The sequence below is a fragment of the Drosophila biarmipes genome, chromosome 3L, assembly GCF_025231255.1.
Source record: "Drosophila biarmipes strain raj3 chromosome 3L, RU_DBia_V1.1, whole genome shotgun sequence".
Classification (NCBI taxonomy): Eukaryota; Metazoa; Arthropoda; class Insecta; order Diptera; family Drosophilidae; genus Drosophila; species Drosophila biarmipes.
In genome coordinates this window covers 5,499,666-5,517,313 of record NC_066613.1, presented here as the reverse complement: position 1 = coordinate 5,517,313, position 17,648 = coordinate 5,499,666, and the positions used below count along the sequence as shown (strand labels likewise).

Sequence of the window (17,648 nt, the reverse complement as noted above, 5' to 3'; positions counted from 1 at the left end):
AGGGTAATCGATTTGTGAGTGTAAACACCACGTGTGGGATTATTCACGCCAATTGTAGGTGAATAATCTTGAATAATCGATCGAATCGTCTTATTACCGACACACATTAGTGTTTTGGGAAATCCCAGGAAAAATTGGTAAACGAGAAACCATGAACATCTATTTCTGGGAAACTCAAACTATACTACTAATTGTCAGTCAAGAATTGTGACTTGGAACCAGGTAAAATTCTTCTTAATTTTTATTCCATTAAGTAATTAAAATTTAAAAATAGCTTTTTTTAATAGTTTAAAAAAATCTTTTTTTTAATTTTTAAAAACTATGTGCTAAAGGATTTTGAATATTTCCGTAAATGTGGCAAAGCATTTCAAAAATGGTTTTTTCGTACGCGCCTTGAAACATATGTACTTGTTCCTTTCCAAAGTTTTGCCACTTCGTTCGTCAGCCTCCATATAACACGCATCAAAATCGTTTGGCGAGTTGGACCAGAGTCCAAATTTGGTATCCGTTTATTTTCGCGTGATTGTTTTGGAAACTGATTGCCTATTAATTATGAATATATCTAAAAGCTTTTCATTTTTGCAGGATTTTTTATACGTCTTGGTATAAGCACAATGCATTCCCTGCAAGGCAGGATAAAACCCAAAAGCCATTGAATTTCGAAACTGTCTATCAAAAGACGCTAAGTAAGTCAGCTAAAGAGAGTGCGAAATGGGTATTGTCAAAGGAGACTGTTACAGTAAACGATTATAGTGAAGCAAAGATTTGGTAACAAAAGGCTAAAAAAATTCCACAGACATAAAAAAATTAATTTGGCGAATACGGCGAATAACAATAAAATATGCAACACTTTGATATTTTCTCAAATAAAGCTCCTTCGATTTATTAAAAATAATATATTAGAAATCTATTTTTTACTTCTTGTATTCCATTTGGTGCCTTCCAAGAGTAGAGTAATGAACCTCTTTACCTGAACCTCTTTTCCTGTTCACCTGTTCCAGTGCCAGGATCTCGGTTAAGACCTTTAACCGGCAGCCCAAAAGTCGACAGCACTTTATTTTACTGGGAACCTAAAGCATTAGGAACTACCATCTTAATTTAAATCTAGCCAGAAGCGAGGTTGCCAGCACCTATGAGATGAATACCAACCAACACGAAGGCTGTTTAAAGTAAGGCGATGTTCATCAACAAAGTAAAATAAATCTTGGACTGTTAGCAAAAGGTCAGTATCCTACTAGTAAAGTAAAATTCATTTCTCATGTCTTAACTTAACTTTTGATGGAGTTTTTGAGGAGATTATTAATAGCCTCTAACATACCTATTTATACCCGTTAAAAGTAAAAGGGTACATTAGATTCGTCGGAAAGTAAGTAAGCGATTCTTGATTAGGATCAGTATAAAAGAAATATGATATTTATTTGTCTCATTGATACCGCGCACTCTAAAGCCCACAAACCGCTCAAAACTGTGGCGGCCACATTTTTCATAATAGAACAAAATTGAATTGAGGTGTATTACATTATCTATACCTATCGATTGACATAAAAAGTCCAAGTTCAAAAGGCTTAAGGCACTCGACTATAGCGATCTAATTGTTTTTTTTTTGTATGCAGTGGAGGGACTCGAGTGCCTTTAACTTCAGATAAACGAAGGTGGTGGTGCACGCTGTTCCACTCCCCACTATTGAATGGTGCATGGACAACAAGCCTGTCAAGTATGAAGCCATTAAGCCCTGAATGGATAGGGTGCCAGCCAAATCAAAAACGAAATATCGAAATTCGACAAAAACATTTGGGGAATACGATGTGGGAGCAGTAAATAATTTAAATATAATTTCTATTTATTAAGGTACTTTTAAGTTGGTATTGTTGCCCCTGTCGTACAGCTTTGTGAAGATGGCGAACAATACTTTGGATGTGCATCACCAATACACTTAGGAAAGTACGCATGCCTATAAATAAATTATAGCGCCATTTGGCAAGGCGCTCGAGATCAACATGGCCATCGCCAATACCCTTATGAGGATAACTCTTACCCATACTTTCATACATTATAGCTAGCCGAGTGACAATAATGAAACGGCGATGATTTTGTGACAGTTTTGTTCAGTGATGAGTCACAGGAAATGCCTATGTTCATATCTTCTTTAAATACAAAATCATAAGTGATTACGCTCGTTTCGATGATTTTTTAGCTGTGCTTCTTAGCATTCAAGCTTTTTGCCTTCCATAATCAAGGATACTTGTCTTATTTAGTAAATAATATTAATAAAACAGCTCGGTAATAAGTTATTTATTTAGTAACTACGCTGTATGTATTCATCACTTTGAATAAATGATGACTAATATATAATATTTCTATATGCATTGTTATATTATTACATTATCGAAATGTTTATTTACAGTTTTTTACTAATAAAATGTACAATTTTCTTAAAAAGTTCATACAAAATTTAATATTTATTTTAAACAAATAAACGAAAGCCAAGATCGGAAATTAAGATTTTTTAAATTAAAAGTGAAACGGAAAGAAAAAGAAAAAAATAAAACAATGGCATATCAACAAGAAGCGTTTGACTAATATTTACAGACAACCCCGTAACATTCGACAACTTTTTACTTAAAATCTACCTTCAGATCCACGTCCTCACACTCGAGCCAATTATATTGCCGAGAACATAGAGTAGATCTGTTGTATGGCTTGTCAAAGGTGCATGAAGCAAAACATTTAGCGCAGTTATGTGTTTGCGGAGCTAGTGGATGTCGGATTCGATGAGGACGGAGCCGCAGGAGCTGCCAAATTAGTTGGAAGCTGTGCTGCTGCTGCTGAATAGTAAGCTGCAGTCGCTGGAACGTTTGTGCTAATAGCTGAAAAATGCCACAAAAATAAGCATTTGTTATCTTTCCTTCAGTATCACAACGAAAACTTACATTGGCGCAGTGCCTTTTGAAACTTTTCGTATTCCACATAGTGTTTTAGACGCAGCTCGTCCTCTTCGATGAGTTGTCTTTGACGCAACAGCAACAGCCGTTGGTGCTGGTTAGTACCCAAGCGCGTGTTGCACAATTGGTTTACCAACGAGTCTAAATTGTGCTTTATGTCCTGTAGAAAAAAAAATAGTTAGTCTAATTGAAAAATGTGAAATTTGTCTTTATCTCACAGATTGAATGTCACTCGGTAGCAAATGAGGATGCGTAGCTGCTAGGGATACAGGCTCTTCGGTAACTGCAATTGCGGGTAATCAAGAAAAAATTGTATGGTTGTGGCCCTGGGAAAATAATAATGTATTTGTTTACCTTCACCAGACGTTGCATTAAAAATTGGTTGCATAACGTGTTGCATGGGCTGTGCTGTCTGCTGGGATGTCATCAGAGGGGACTGTTGCAGCAAATGATTTGGAACGGGACCTTGAAAATTTTGAGGTGCGGCCACACGAGCTCCGGTTTGCTGGTTGTACATTCCCGGTACACTTTGTTGCTGCATGTGCGATTGCATCTGCAACTGATGCTGTTGTTGCGAGATCATTTGCTGCTGAGTCGACATAGTCTGCATGGGTGGAAGCTGATGTGGCATTCCCGGGGACATGCTCACCACCTGGGGCGGAAGCGAGTGAAGTTGGTTGGGCTGCGTATGGATAAATTGGTGCTGCGGATGAGTCTGTTGTGTGGTGGGCAAGTTATACTGCTGCGATCCCTGCTGGGCTCCCTGTTGCTGCTGCATCATGATTTGCTGCTGTTGTTGCGACATAAGAGGCATTTGATTCTGCTGCTGTTGCGTCTGAATCGGCTGCATCGGTATGGATTGCTGTTGTGGCTGCTGCTGGTGAGTGTTACCCATGGGTGGGTGGCCATTAAGTGGCGTCTGTTGCGGCTGTTGTGGTATATTCGGGTGCACAAGTTGCGGCTGTGGCTGAAGATTAGACATTTGTTGCATCTGAGTGCCATTCTGATTAATAACTTGGGGCACCACAATGCACTGAGCCCCTGCTCCACTCGTAGAAGTTGAGGTTCCAGATCCCGGCAACTGATGGATTTGCTGGGGCTGTTGGTATATCAACTGAATTCCGTTAATGGCCAGCGGAACATTTTGAATTGGAGAACTGATGACTTCGGTTGGAGTATTGACCACACTACCGTTCTGCACCGAGTTGTTGCTCTGTATCTGGCCGCCAGGGCCTGCGACCTGCAAGTCGATCTTCAGTTGACCTTGTGCAGGTTCCTCCACACCAGTTGAAGTTTTCTGCTCCTGTACTCGACTGACACTGAAACGCGATATTTTACGGGCACTAGGGTTCACGACCTCTTCAATTTGTTTAGGAACCGCCGACAATGTCGCTGATGCAGACTGAAAATTTAAGAAGTTAGAAATAAGTCATTTTTAAAAAACTGTGTGCTGTTATTTTTTACCTCTTCAGCGTTTTCGGTGTTTCGCAAGGCTGCTAATTTTTTTTCCAAGTCTGCTATTGAGTTCTGATTGATTGATCCGTTGCTGGGATTTCTTTGTGGAGGGTCACTGCTGTTGGTCGAAATGGAAGTAGTGGATGGTTTTTCCAAGCTGGGCTGTTTGGACAGCTGCTTATCGTGACCCGCGCCGATTGTGATGCCAACTGATGCATCTGTTGGAGTCGGATCCGAGTTACTAACTGTCCCTTCGAGATTAGTAGCAGTGTGCAAGTGCACATCGAATCCCATGCTGTTGTCGATGGAAGTGCGCCGTGAATTGTATACGGAGGATCCAGAGCCCCTAGCGGAAGCCAAAGCTGCAGTGGGAGTATTCTGACCCACTGAAGGTGCGGATGGCCCTGCTCCGTTACTTGACTTGCTTACCTATGGAAAGCATATTAAATGTATTCATTATAAGAAATATTTGACATATTTTTAAGTAACAAAAAAACAAAGGCGACTTAGTTTCCTTGTTACAAAATATAATTATATATTTATATTTCGGTTTGATCGAATCAAATGACTCGACCCTTTTAATCTTTCTTGTTTCCTAATATATTTTGTTACTTTAAATTACCTCTTGTGCTTGTGGTTGTCCAGAAGAGGTCTTCAGTGAGGACATGGCTGGAGCTGGGGATGCCTGGTGGGGAGTTCTGTTATTTATTGAGGCCACCACCGCGGAGGCAAAAGCGTGGGCATGAGTTATGTTCTCTAGTTCTATCTTTAACTGCTCCAAAGTGTTGGCTGCTCCGGTTCCTTGGTTTCCCACAGCCTGTGCGGATTTATCTTTTGGCTTCTCAGCTTCTACTGCCGTAGCTTTCTGCTCGCTCTCCGAAGGTTCCAATGCGGTTTTGTTGGGCATGTCAAAGGTTATCTTCACTGCTGTCAAGTCGTCAAGGCTTCTTGTATGCTTGAGGTCCTCTTGAATCTTAAGGTGACGATTCAAGGGCAGATTTAGGCTACGGGGAGCACCACCACCGTTCGACTCCAAGAGCTTTTGCATTCTAGCGATAGCAAGGGAACAAGGCTTCTGGTTTACAATCAGTGACTTATCCTTGGCATCATCGAGCGGTGGTTCGGGACCTGTTGGAGTAGTGTTGCTGTCAGGCATATAGTCAATCGACAGCGAAGTATATTCCGAGGCTGTGCTTGTCTTGCGGGAAACGGAACCAGATCCGATAGTCACGTCGTTGCTGCTATTGGGTGCATCCCTCGATGCGGTTGATGAGGAAGACATGGTCGAAGTGGTTGTGGGTGGGGTTCCAACATTCACTTGGCCTTCTTGCGCATTGGCTATGTTGGATACATGTGACTTGGCCTCAAAGGTCGAATTGGAGTTCGACAGTTCGGCGCCTCCTCCGCCGGAAGGCAGGGATTCAACACCATGGATAGTGGGTTCGAACATCTTGGTAATGTCGCTGGCGGTTTCATCCCGCTAAAATAAGTTGATTAAATGTGAGTTAAAGAAGCCAAGCTAAATCTCTGTTGCGTATACATAATTATTTAAAAAAATGTTTCAAAAGGGAAACTTAAACAACAAAATATATATTAGGTCCACTTTTTGTCTAAAAGGAGCAGAAAAAGAAAATTAATAGTATTCCTTGATAAAGTCGTAAAAAATTAGATCTATACATTTTCATCCCAATATTTAAATTGTAGTTCTTTTAGAAACCGTATAAAGTTATAAATTTGAATAAATATCAGTTTAATGAATTCCCCGACCTGATTAGCTTTCAGTTTCCACTTCTGATTAAAAGAAAAAGGAAGGCGTTAAAAATATGTTGTACATTTTGAGTAAGAAAATCTTATTCGAAATTTAGAAGCAATTAGTTGGATTATGTGCAAAATGCACATTTTTAATATCGGACCATGGACATTCTTAGTTTCGGGCTTTGTTTACAACTCTGAAAAGTCTTAATATAAGATCATGTAGTTTAAATTATAAAGAAAATTCAAAATTTAACTTTCAGAATTAAGTCTAATAATAAAGGAAAATCCTGGTAAGTAAAAAAACATTTTAGCTAGAAAAACAATAAGTGTTTACATAAGCCCAGTGCACTCAACACTTACAGATCTATGTCTTTGGTGTGACCTAAACGTGGAACGCTGTCGAGTTAGAGACGCGTGTCGGACCTGTTTTGTTATAGTAGGGATAGACAATCAAAAACATGGATTTTGTGATATGGATAATAAAATCGCTTAGTTAAGTATTTTCCGGAATCGTTTCGCATCATTTTCTTGATATCGAATCGCTGCTTTTCAGAGGAAAAGGAAGGAATCGGACTTATTTAGCGTTGTAAAATTTTAAGTCGTTATTTAATTGTAAATAAAATCATATCTCAGATATGAAGAACTATATTTATTTGTAATAGTTTGTGATGCTCGCAGATCGGACTACTAAAACATGTTTAAATTATGGTGAAAATTAGTTCAGGCATGATGATTTTCATCACGAATAGAAACACAAGAAGGAAGGGCTATATTCGAATGTTGTACTTTAAAATATTTTATTCGTCGATGAATCATTTCATTAATCAGTGCTTGTTCGTCCAACAAACAGTATCCATCTCTGCGATTAAGGAACCCTAGGGCCTCGTAAGAACGGTCTTCATTGAATAAGAAAGAATTTTCTGTGGAAAAATGTTGGGATAGTGAAGTACCTTTTCAATATTGCGGCGATAATTGGTCGGTATAGGAATTTGATTAGGATTCTGTTTGACTTGGTCTACAATTTCATTGATCATTTCCACAAAAACTGTACTTTGGCAATTAGAAAGCAAATCTTGGGCGATCTGAAAGGCAAAATAGTTTATGACTCAGTGATGCTTGAAATAAAAGTTTGTCTTACCAATTTATTGGCAATTTCAACCGGATTAACATCTCCTATGTCGAATTTGAACGTAATAGTTTTGAGTTTGTTTTCCATGTGACAGTTTATGACGCTGCCTTCGTCTACACTGGTCACACTTAGCTTCGGAATCCTTTCGTTGCCGCTCCTGTTGGATCGTCTTGGTTTTTGGGTACGTGTTCCCTGTTGCTTCTGTTGCTTATCCGCATCTGCAGACGTCTGAGTTTCTGTTTTGGGTGCACCTTCTGTGTTTGCTTGGGTACTATTAACAGACGTGGTTTCCGTTGCGACGGCTTGTTCCTGATTAACTTGATTTGGCTGCACATTTTCTTGTTGCACAGGGACTTGCGAAGGAATCTGTGGGTGTTGTTCTGCTTGAGGTTGCTGCTGTGGTAGTTGTTGCTGCTGAACACCGGGGATCAGCTGTGGCTGAGGTGGCTGCTGATGCTGGACCAAAGGTTGCTGTTGTTGGACCAAAGGTGGTTGCTGTTGTTGAACCAAAGGCTGCTGCTGCTGTTGAGTCAAAGGTTGTTGCTGCTGTTGATTTATGGGCTGCTGAGGTTGTTGTTGCTGGGGCGGCTGGCTATGCAACAACTGCTGCAATTGCTGCTCTAAAGGCATTGACAACTGTATTGGTTGCTGAGTGGTTTGTGGCACAAATTGTGTTTGCTGTGGGGTTACGCCCGAAAATCCCGCATGTTGTTGCTGTTGTGGATCAACGAGTGTCACTTGTTGTGACTGGTTGTAAGTTTGCTGGATTGTAGGAGCCACTGAAGTAGGTGGAATTTGCATTTGAACGGGGATCTGCATTGGTGGCTGATGTTGCTGCGGTGCCATCACCTGAGACACTGCGATTAATTGTTGATGTTGTTGCTGTGGCATGGCTTGAGCGTATTGCTGCTGTTGCACAAACTGCTGCTGCTGGAGTTGCTGTTGTTGAAGTTGCTGAATTTGCTGTTGCTGCTGCTGTTGTTGAAGCTGCTGCTGCTGGAGTTGTTGCATTTGATGTTGGGCCAATTGCTGCTGTAGGACCGCCGCCTGTTGTTGCTGCTGTAAGGCCGCCGCCTGTTGTTGTTGCTGTAAAATCTGTTGTTGAATTTGCTGTTGGCCAGCCTGTTGCATCGCATAGGCCTGTTGCTGTTGTGCAAGCTGATTCGAATGCATGGAAATCGGAGCCTGTGGTTGTTGCTGCTGCTGAAAGTATTGCTGGGCCTGTTTCTGAGCCATTTGTTGCTGCTGGGACAGATCCGGTGCCTGCACGTTGGTGTGCATAAGGTGGTGTAATTGCTGCTGCAAGGGAATTTGTTGGCTCTTTTGCTGATCTGCCATTGGTTGTTGTTGCTGCTGCGGTTGCTCGTGTTGCTGCGGGGGCAAAACAGTTTGTGATTGTTGTTGCTGGGCCACTTGCTGCACTTGAACTTGCTGAGGCATCTGCTGCATTATTTGTGGCTGCTGCTGTTGTTGGTTGACTTGTTGCTGCGGCATAATTTGATGATTGACGGGTGGAGCAGCAATAGGTTGCTGCTGTTGGATCTGTTGAGTGCTTGTGGGCGAGATTACCTGGTTGTTGCCAATCTCTTGCATTGTCGTATTCGAATTTTGATACGAAGCCAGCTGAGGGGTTTGAATGTAGTGCACGGTTGGCTTTTGTTGCATGGGAATGGCCGGTGAGGGTATTGCCTGCGGCTGCACCGAGATCAACTGGGGAACGGCCGCAGGACCATGGACCTGAACAGGTTGCTGCATGCCACTGTTCGGAATCGAAGTGTTTGATCGTGCGGACAGTTGTTGGGGCTCAACACTGTTCGTGGAGAGAGCAAGGCTAGTTTCTGAGTCCGTGTTAAGCAGGTCATACTTGAGCTGCAGCCGCTGATTCCACTTTACGCCATCCTCCTCATCCTCGGAATCCTCCTCCTCTTCTTCATCTTCGTCCACGTTGGTCGGCAAACTTTCACGTTGCTTTTGTAATGCTAGTTTTTCCAGACGTGACTTCTCGTTTTGCAGCTTAATTTGAGTTTGACGCTGGGCACGCTCTTTGAGCAACGATACAACTTGCACCTTCAGAAGTCGAGCTACAGCGCGAGAGTCATCCTCCGATATAATATTTTCCTTCATCATTTCCTGCGCAATCTGCTCGTACTCATCGTGCTGGATGTTGTACTCGAACTGGATCGCTTCGTTTTCTTTATGGCGGGACGAGCGCTTCTTTGGGTCCATAAAACGCAGTCGGAACTCGATGATACTGATGCTCGGATCAGAAAGGAACTGTTCCGAGGCTGTGGGCTCCACGCGTATGCCGATGTCTTCGTCAAAGAACTCCGATTCTAGAAGTTCATTACAGCTGGGACGATCCTCCTTCTTAAGTTCAATGCACCGCTCGATGATGTCTCGTACATTGGGATCCTCCACTTTAGCCAGGGCGGCTGGCTTTATGCCTGAGATCACCTTCTTGTAGATCTGCGCCGGACCCTTGCACTCGCTATATGGATATTCAGAGATGGCCATCTCCAACATGCACATTCCGAAAGCATATACGTCCACCGACTCGTCGTAGTGCTCCTCGTACATTTCCGGGGCCATGAACTCCGGCGTGCCAATCACAGATTTTGCATGGGAGCGGTTTTTCAACGTTGCCAGGCCCAAGTCGCCGATTTTAACACTACCAGTGGTGCCAGTTATAAAAATATTATCACATTTCAAATCACGATGAATTATAGGAAATTGACGAGTATGCAGGAAGTTGAGGCCTTTTAGGATTTGGCGACACCATGACTTCAATACCTTTGGGTGTATTTTCTTGAAACGTTTCAAATAGCTAAAAATAAATTAGAGTTCAGATTTCCGAAGCTAACAATACGAAGCAAGGTTCGCTTACGATTTCAAAGTTCCAGATAACATTAGTTCGGTGACTAGTACTATATTCTTTTTGCGGCCGATGGGAAACTCCCAATACGTATAGAACCGCACAATGTTTGGGTGCTGAAGTTTCTTCAACATGTCTGCCTCCTCACGAAATCTGGTGCGCTCACTTTTCTTTACTTGCTTGTCCTGAAAAGAGAAAAAAATGTAAAAAGAAACGTTCGATTAAAATCATTATATTCTCTGCAAGGGTTCAATATTTAAGTTAACAGACAAAAATCTTGACTCAATCAACTCTCTAAAACATAATTATGCAGGATTTGTTTTTTTGGTAATGTAGCTTTAATATATGTTGTCCTACATGTTCGTAGGTTACCAATTAAAGGCTTTTTATATCCAAACAAGCTGACCCGGTTCAATTTTTTAACGAAAGCTGGTCAATCGCTGGTCAAAACGCAATCGAAGGCCACCACAGCTAGTGCTGGGTAAAACAGTTATTAGGCATAACATTTATTTTGAGCCTTGATCGTAAATAAAGAAGTATATTATTCTATTTACTTGGAAAGTTATTCATCTCATATATCTCGTTCTCAAACTTACCAGTAATTCGCACCAGGCAACTGGAACGCCCGTCAACGTGTCCAGACCACGATAAACAGTCTTAAAGGAACCGCGTCCTACCTCCTTGTCGTACTTAAAAAAACGTCCGCACGGGGACATTGCCACCGGGTCATCGTCCTCATCGCTTTTGCTCTTGGTAATCGATGTGGTTGACGAGGTGATTGACACCGTCGACGTGGAAGGTAGCAGAGATGCAGAAGCATCCGCAGAGGACCCAGTAACAGTAGCTTCCTCCGCGCTAGCCCCGGCGCTCTCCGACTTCTTGGCTGTATCATCGATGCTCTTTGGCTGCTTTTTGCTCTGACTTTCGGTATCGTCCTTCTCCTCGACCTGGAAGCCAACACGCTTGACGCCGCTCGAGTGCTTGGTGGAGGACTTCAATGGCACATCGTCTTCAGTCTTTTCGATTGCAAGACTGCGTGACGCTTCGGTAATTATGTTGTCAATAATGCCGGCCACTTGGTGGGAAGTGGCATCCGTTGCATTGGACCGCGTAGGGGTGCGAAACTGCTCCTCCAAGTGCTCCGCCTCCCGGGACAGCATCTCAATGTTGTCATCATAGTCGCGCGGAAACTCTGTTTCAAGCTCGACGAACTGTAACGGGTTCGTGTTCCTGCCCGACTGCTCCACATTTTTGCGCACGAATCGAATGTTCTGTACGAAGTTTGCCGTCAAGGTTGTGGGCGTGGTCTTGGACGAATGCAGTGGAACCTGTTGCTTGATCAAAGGTTCTATCACCGTGTCCGAGGAGGACTTCCTTGCCTCCATTTTCTTGGTGTCTGAGACAACCGCTTGCGACGTCCCCTTAGCCGACTTGTCTTTTTTAAGATTGCCCGAAGCTAGACCAGCTTTCTGGTTGCTCTTGGCATCTGCAGGCTGTATTTTGCCATCCATTTTGTCCTCATTGTGTTCCCTGCTCTGATTGTCTTGAGAGCAAAGCACCTCTAGATCAGCCGTTTGCTCTTTCTTCAGAGTGCCGTTGTTGTTATCGTTGACTTTCGGCGCGTCGACTTCGTTTTTGGGGCTAACCGACGTCTTACCGGAAAGGGAGTTACTTGAAAACCGTCGAAACACTCGCACAAACAAATTATTTTTGCTGGAAGCCGGTGGTGTATGTGTGGTGTGCAGCGTGGGCAGAGACGAAGCTGGTTCGATGGGTGATGATTGGATCGATGTGGTGCTGCTGGTGCTCGTATGTGCAGAAAGTGCGTCCTGCTTGCGGTTGGGCTTCCTGCTCAGGGTGTCTTTTAGTTTTGATGTCGGGTGCGGGTTTTGCCTAGAGGAGGCAGACCTATTAAACGAACGGTGTCCCGACTTTTGTATATAAGCTCCCTGCACAGTTTGCTCCTCGGTAGAAATGGAAGTATTCCTATAGAACAAAAAATTAAACGGATTAGACATTTGTGCTCAATAATTCTCAGTACATTTTCTTTAAATAACTGTTCATAGCACATCAATATCAGAAACAAAGCGGTTTCATTTTGCCGGATTTTGTAAATTTGTGTTTAAAGGGCTTACAGTGATTCTTTCTAATAAAATATCTAGTGAATCTGAATTCCGGACGAAGCAAATTCAATAGACATAATCTTTTGTAGTATGTTTTTTGAATTAACGAGACTTCTGGACCTCCTTCTGCAATTTTTCAATTTCATTTTGAGGTCTTTACTTTAATCTATATGTATCATTAAATTACCAAAGTTATTCCACCCACCTTTGAGGTTGCGTGGTGCAGGAGGTAGTACCATCTTCGCTGATGGCGCTTCCCTTCCGAGCACGGTTCGCAGGTACGACTTCTTGTTGTCGTACAAAGTCGCAAAGGGTTTGTCCAATTTTGCAAGATTTTCAGCAGCAGACCACAACGTTTAATCTGGAACGAGAGTCGAGGCGGGGATGAGTACTGGAAGGCAGGGGTTAGATCCAAGGTTAAATTCCGGCAGTATTTATTGGAGGGGATGGCAGGGGCAGGGGCTGGGCCGAAGGGGAGACCATCCACCCACTTATGGTCGCTGTTGGGTGCCGTCGTCTGAAAAATCGCTTACAGCTGGGCGGAAGAGGAAGAGCCGCCGTCTCCTGGAGGCCGAGGTGTTCGCTTTCCATGAATCACTAGTTTCGATTGCACTACGTTCGTCACTGGTTCTGCCGTTCTGCTCTGTTCTGTTCTGTCGCGAGGGATATGTGCGTATGTGCGGTACGCTGGCTATACATACATATTTATGTACATTTGATTCGGGGCAGGAAGCATATGCAACGGCTATGATGTCATGGTTCAGCGCCGCTCCTTCCGGAAGTCCTCCGCTCGACGGGATGAGAGTTCGGGACCGGGGCTTAGGGCTCACTACGACTGTCCGACCGTTCGCATCGAGGTTTTCAGTTTGTGATTGTGGTGTTCAAAGGTAGTTCGAGTTAGCAGGTTTTCATATTACAGCACAGGGGATTTGCCAGTCTTCCGGGGGAATCGGTCTCCACCACAGGGGGTCAATTGCATAGGACGCGAGCGAAACAACGGAAAATTAAGGTATTTCGCCTGAAATTACTTTCACAAAAAATTTTACAAAGCAACTTGGTTTACTTGTGTTCGTGATATATCGATAGCCCATTATTGTTACACAAGTGTTGTCGACGGAGCTGCCACCCCGACCACGGTTGTCATTTTCTCTGCTAAACAGTTAGCAGAAATGTTAACTAGCCGCTGTTAAGCTTCGTAGTAGCCGTTACTCGTTGGATTAATTTTCAAATATGGAAATGCCATTTTAAGGGCAATTACATACGTTTATTATATTAATAATTTAATTGAAAGGGGAGGTCGAGGATGAGATTTTCATTAATCTCGATAGTGGCAAGTTGCATAAAACCTTAAAACCTTAAAAAAACACAAGCAAGCTTTACAAATTAGAACTCAGTACTTTCGTACAAAGTCGTGTAATTAAAACTTGATTTGTCTAAGTTTTTAAGGGGCTTTATTATATATCTATCTGATATCTCGTTATAAAAAATAGCTGTGCAAAAAGCAGCTAAAATGTACCCCAGACCGCTATTTCTTTAGAATTTCTCCGTAGTTCTCGTGTATTTCCAAGTCTATGTAGCCTTTGTTTATGATTTATATGAAAACAAACCTGCGACCTAGTTAATGTTGAAGTAGTCCAAAATCTTCGGTAAAGGTTGGTATATACGTATGCGACCAGTTATGTGAACAAAACCTGTCCGCAGCTTTTATATTCTTTTAAAGTATATAGTTTTTAATAGTTTTGGATTTAAAATTCACAATTTCAATTAATAAGCAAATGTCATCAATTTTTAAATTTATTTTGTATAACTTATTTCTCTGAATGCTTTTTGAGATACATATATGGGTTCAAAATATACGTGCACAAATAGTTTTAAAATTAATTGATTAGATGACCTTCTAACTTTTAATAATCATTAGACAGGAAAGCTATGAGTGCACGATATTTTGTATACATTGTCAAAAAATCAAAATCACTTTTTACAAACCCCTACATTTTACCATTGCCAGTGACAGAAATCGTTCGAAATTAAGAAACAATTCTTAAATGGTTTCAGATGTAATATTATAATCGGTAGATTAAATTAAATTTAAATAAATAGTTTTTATTTTAAACAGGGCTTAGGAGCATGATCCTTTACTTTTTATCGTCACACCTGAAATAATATCGTGATGGTTAATACAGTGATCATAGAAAGAATGTCAGGTTCTTACTTATGTTAAGGCATGTCGAATAACACTGCAGTTGAGTTTCTCCCGTGTACATGTATCCATCGGATCCGCAAATTATTTCATCATTCTCATCATACACATTAGCGCACACCTTCTCACAGTAACTTTCAGTGTCCTTGGGACCGTCAGGAGTGGCAGCGCTCGTCCCAGTTGATGCTTTCTGGTCCTCTTGCTGGAATTAGTAGGAATGTTAACAACAGATTATTATGAGACTTGTGGAAATTACAAAATGTTTTCAGGTCTAAATCTGTAATGATAAAGCAAATAAAGAGTACATCTGTTAGATATACTTCATATCAACCTACTTATAAGCCGGTCACTAAGTATCTTTATTTTCTTCCTTTTCATTTTGTAATTTTAGATTACTATTGCAAGAATGTTTACAATCTCCCGTGCTGATGCAACGAATTATCGATATGTAAAACAAATTTAAAAACAAACTCACCTGTTTTCCAGTTTCAGTATCAGCACTGTCCTCCGGATCGTCACCATACTCCTTGATGGGCTTGCTGAGTTCCAGGATTGGGGCAGGGGTGTTGACGGGTTCGCGGACCGCCTGGGACACGGTTTCATAGTAGTACTGATTGGCCTGCGGAGATTGGGTGTACTTCATAGATCCCCTGATGGCATCCTGTTCGGTGAACTCAAATCGCAGGGGCTCCGGGGTGAAGCTCTTGTGGCTCTTAGCGAGGAGCTGGCTCTTTAGCGGGGTCTGGGTAGAAGTTTGGACCGACATGGGAGTGGAGACCACATGCTTTACCGCCTTGTTGCCGTCGGACTTCACCACAAACACATCCTGACCAGCCTGGTAACTGCCGCGAACTACAGCAGAATTCGCTGGAGCGGGGTCTTGCTGGTAGAACAAATCCGAGACTTGTATGGGTTCATTGTAACTGGAGGAGACTGAGTTGTCTAGGCCAGCATTCTTGTAGGGAAGATGTTGCTTCAGCGGTTGCTGTTGCTGCGGCAGCTGGAGTTGCAGTTGCTGGTGCTGCTGCGGTGGCTGTTGTTGCTGTTGCTGGAGTTGCTGCTGGCTCTGCTGATTGAACTGCTGAGGAAATAGGTGAAGCTGCTTCTGCTGGTCACGCTCGACGTCCAGCTTCTTGTAGTCGGGATCTCTCTTGGGGAGGAAGTACTCATTGGTGCTCATGAACTGCAAGTAGTCCTGCGCCTCCTTGGACTCTTTTGCAGGAGGCACTGCCTGGCGATAGCTGGTCCCCTGACTGATTCCATGTTTGGGCAGGTTATCCGAGTCCTCGTACACCGAGTAACCACTCGGATCCTGGGGGTACTGACTGTTCTGGAGGGCAGTCTGCTGCGAGGGCACCACACTGAAGCTGGCACCCTGCTGTACAAAGAGCTTGGGATAATGCAGATACTGAGAGGCCTGGACAGGAATCGCATGTTGTTGGATGGGTGCATACACTGGCTTGTGATCCTTCATTATCACATTGCCATTGAATCGCGGCGAGGATTTGAAGTTTTGGATATACTGCTCGGAGAGGTATTGCGGCGGGAACTGGTTCTTCCCCACGTCCAGAACTGGAGCATCCTTCACGTGGGCGAATCGCCCTGGCTGATTCTGGTCGAATTGGTATCTCCTGAGCTGATCGTTCTGCGGAAAGTTGCCGAATTGCTCGCGACGCATGATGTGTTGCACTGTCGCCGGTTGCGGAGATCTCATAAACTTATTTGGGTTGGGGTTACCCGAAAGAAGAGGTGGGGTATCCGACCGCGATCTTATCCGGGGCACTAATCCAAGACCGGGGGGTCGCTTTTGGCCGAAGTGGGGCTGGGGCTCACTTAGGAACTGCATTATGCGCGCTTGCCGCGGACCATTCTCATCGCACTGCACTCGACCAAGTAGGAATGTTAAGAGCACTAGGGTCTCCCAGAGTGCGGCAAATTTGATGGCACCTTGCGTCATTTTCAAAGTCCGATTGGCGTGTGGCGCGTCTTATTTCCACGACGGTCTATTGGTATTTGACATTTGTCAGTTCCGCGGCAGTTCCAAAAGCAAAAAAGTTTCTTTCGAACCAACCACGCACACACGCGAAGCTTCTTTTTCTTTCGCCACGATCTCGCAGACTTGATCTCACTTTCTTTGTTATCCGGCCAGTCGTTTAAAATAAAATGGAACGCCTCGCGGCACTGCAGCCAAATACAAAGTCAAAGTCGGACCCAGATGCAGCACTCTATTCAAACCGATTGGCTTCGGCTTTACATGGCTACATTCTTCAGAGCCTGTTGTTTAAGCGCTAAAGAACCGTTAATCAATCGAGGGTCTCGACTATCCATCCGATCACTTTCTTCTCGAAATTCGGCGGAGTCGTTGGTTGGAAAGCAACTGAGTTGCAAATGGAACGTTTCTGAGCCAGCGGTGCTGGAATTTGTCGGAATGGCCATTAAACCAGTTTTGAGACTCTGCCACAGAGGAAATGGGGATGTGGTGGCCACCGAGAGATCACCGAGAGATCATATCGCACTCGACTCGAAGATGAAGATGAGGAAGCCGACCGACTCGAGCCCCGGGGCACAGTGGTATCGCCTCAGAAGCTACATATCTGCCTGCCAGATTTGCTTGGTAATTCGGTTACCTCAAGTGCAGGTGAAAGTAAATCGGAGCTGATCTAGAAGAAACACATTGGAAACCCTACGCCTAATGGCTGGCATCTGGTTCGGATCTCCTTCAAACTTCGAAGACTAATTGGCTTACACAGAACGCCCGATCGCTGGACAAGAGACTTCGGAATCCAGGGTTTATTTACCTCCGACTTTTTACCTTCGAGAAAAAGTGAAAATGTATTTAATTATAGATACCGGGATAATGGGTACAACTTTCGCTTTTGTCGTCGATTTGGCATTGCTTTTTCGAGAGAACAAGCCAAGAAATCGATAATTTCGGATATTGTTATGCAAATCGCTGGAAGCCGTAATCACTCGATAATGTATTCATTCATAAAAGCCCTGTTATTTCTGTTTGGCTAAAATGTTTTAGTTTATAAAATTTCAAACATATTGGTTGTTTTGTGTTACGAAAATTTGTGGAGATGGAAAAGTGCAGTACGTTTTTTCGCAAAAACAACGACGCCCGCTTTCTAACTGGTAAACATTTATAACTGAATAAGTGTCCGGCCCACCT

At 43.1% G+C, this 17,648-nt stretch overlaps 2 protein-coding genes across 3 annotated transcripts; both read right to left on the bottom strand.

The window, feature by feature from the left end:
* Window positions 1–2,277: 2,277 nt before the first annotated feature.
* On the bottom strand, window positions 2,278–12,135 carry LOC108030824 (serine/threonine-protein kinase WNK1). Of its 2 annotated transcripts, XM_017103941.2 has the most exons (11): window positions 10,750–12,135; window positions 10,166–10,338; window positions 7,291–10,105; window positions 7,103–7,234; window positions 6,513–6,575; window positions 5,020–5,877; window positions 4,407–4,826; window positions 3,297–4,344; window positions 3,161–3,225; window positions 2,931–3,102; window positions 2,278–2,867 (listed from the first exon to the last, which is right to left on the bottom strand). In XM_017103941.2, the coding sequence occupies exons 1-11, from the start codon at window positions 11,662–11,664 to the stop codon at window positions 2,737–2,739; spliced, it is 6,792 nt and encodes a 2,263-aa protein (XP_016959430.1). In that variant the 5' UTR covers window positions 11,665–12,135; the 3' UTR covers window positions 2,278–2,736. The 2 variants fall into 2 exon arrangements, with proteins under 2 accessions (XP_016959430.1, XP_016959431.1); XM_017103942.2 differs by lacking the exon at window positions 6,513–6,575.
* A 1,960-nt stretch (window positions 12,136–14,095) lies between these two features.
* On the bottom strand, window positions 14,096–16,835 carry LOC108030749 (putative uncharacterized protein DDB_G0268364). The gene is made up of 3 exons (XM_017103796.3): window positions 14,952–16,835; window positions 14,489–14,678; window positions 14,096–14,430 (listed from the first exon to the last, which is right to left on the bottom strand). The coding sequence occupies exons 1-3, from the start codon at window positions 16,431–16,433 to the stop codon at window positions 14,396–14,398; spliced, it is 1,707 nt and encodes a 568-aa protein (XP_016959285.1). The 5' UTR covers window positions 16,434–16,835; the 3' UTR covers window positions 14,096–14,395.
* Between the last annotated feature and the right edge of the window lie 813 nt (window positions 16,836–17,648).

What these genes read in the sequence shown, in the direction of transcription:
- LOC108030824 (XM_017103941.2), bottom strand. Translation starts at nt 11,664, where the DNA reads ATGGATGGCAAAATACAGCCTGCAGATGCCAAGAGCAACCAGAAAGCT. An exon ending in ATCGCCGCAATATTGAAAAG is followed by an intron (nt 6,576 to 7,102) that starts GTACTTCACTAT and finishes ATAACAAAACAG; the next exon opens with GTCCGACACGCGTCTCTAAC. An exon ending in TACCGAGTGACATTCAATCT is followed by an intron (nt 3,103 to 3,160) that starts GTGAGATAAAGA and finishes TTTTTTCTACAG; the next exon opens with GACATAAAGCACAATTTAGA.
- LOC108030749 (XM_017103796.3), bottom strand. Translation starts at nt 16,433, where the DNA reads ATGACGCAAGGTGCCATCAAATTTGCCGCACTCTGGGAGACCCTAGTG. An exon ending in ATACTGAAACTGGAAAACAG is followed by an intron (nt 14,679 to 14,951) that starts GTGAGTTTGTTT and finishes TACTAATTCCAG; the next exon opens with CAAGAGGACCAGAAAGCATC. An exon ending in TTCGACATGCCTTAACATAA is followed by an intron (nt 14,431 to 14,488) that starts GTAAGAACCTGA and finishes ATATTATTTCAG; the next exon opens with GTGTGACGATAAAAAGTAAA.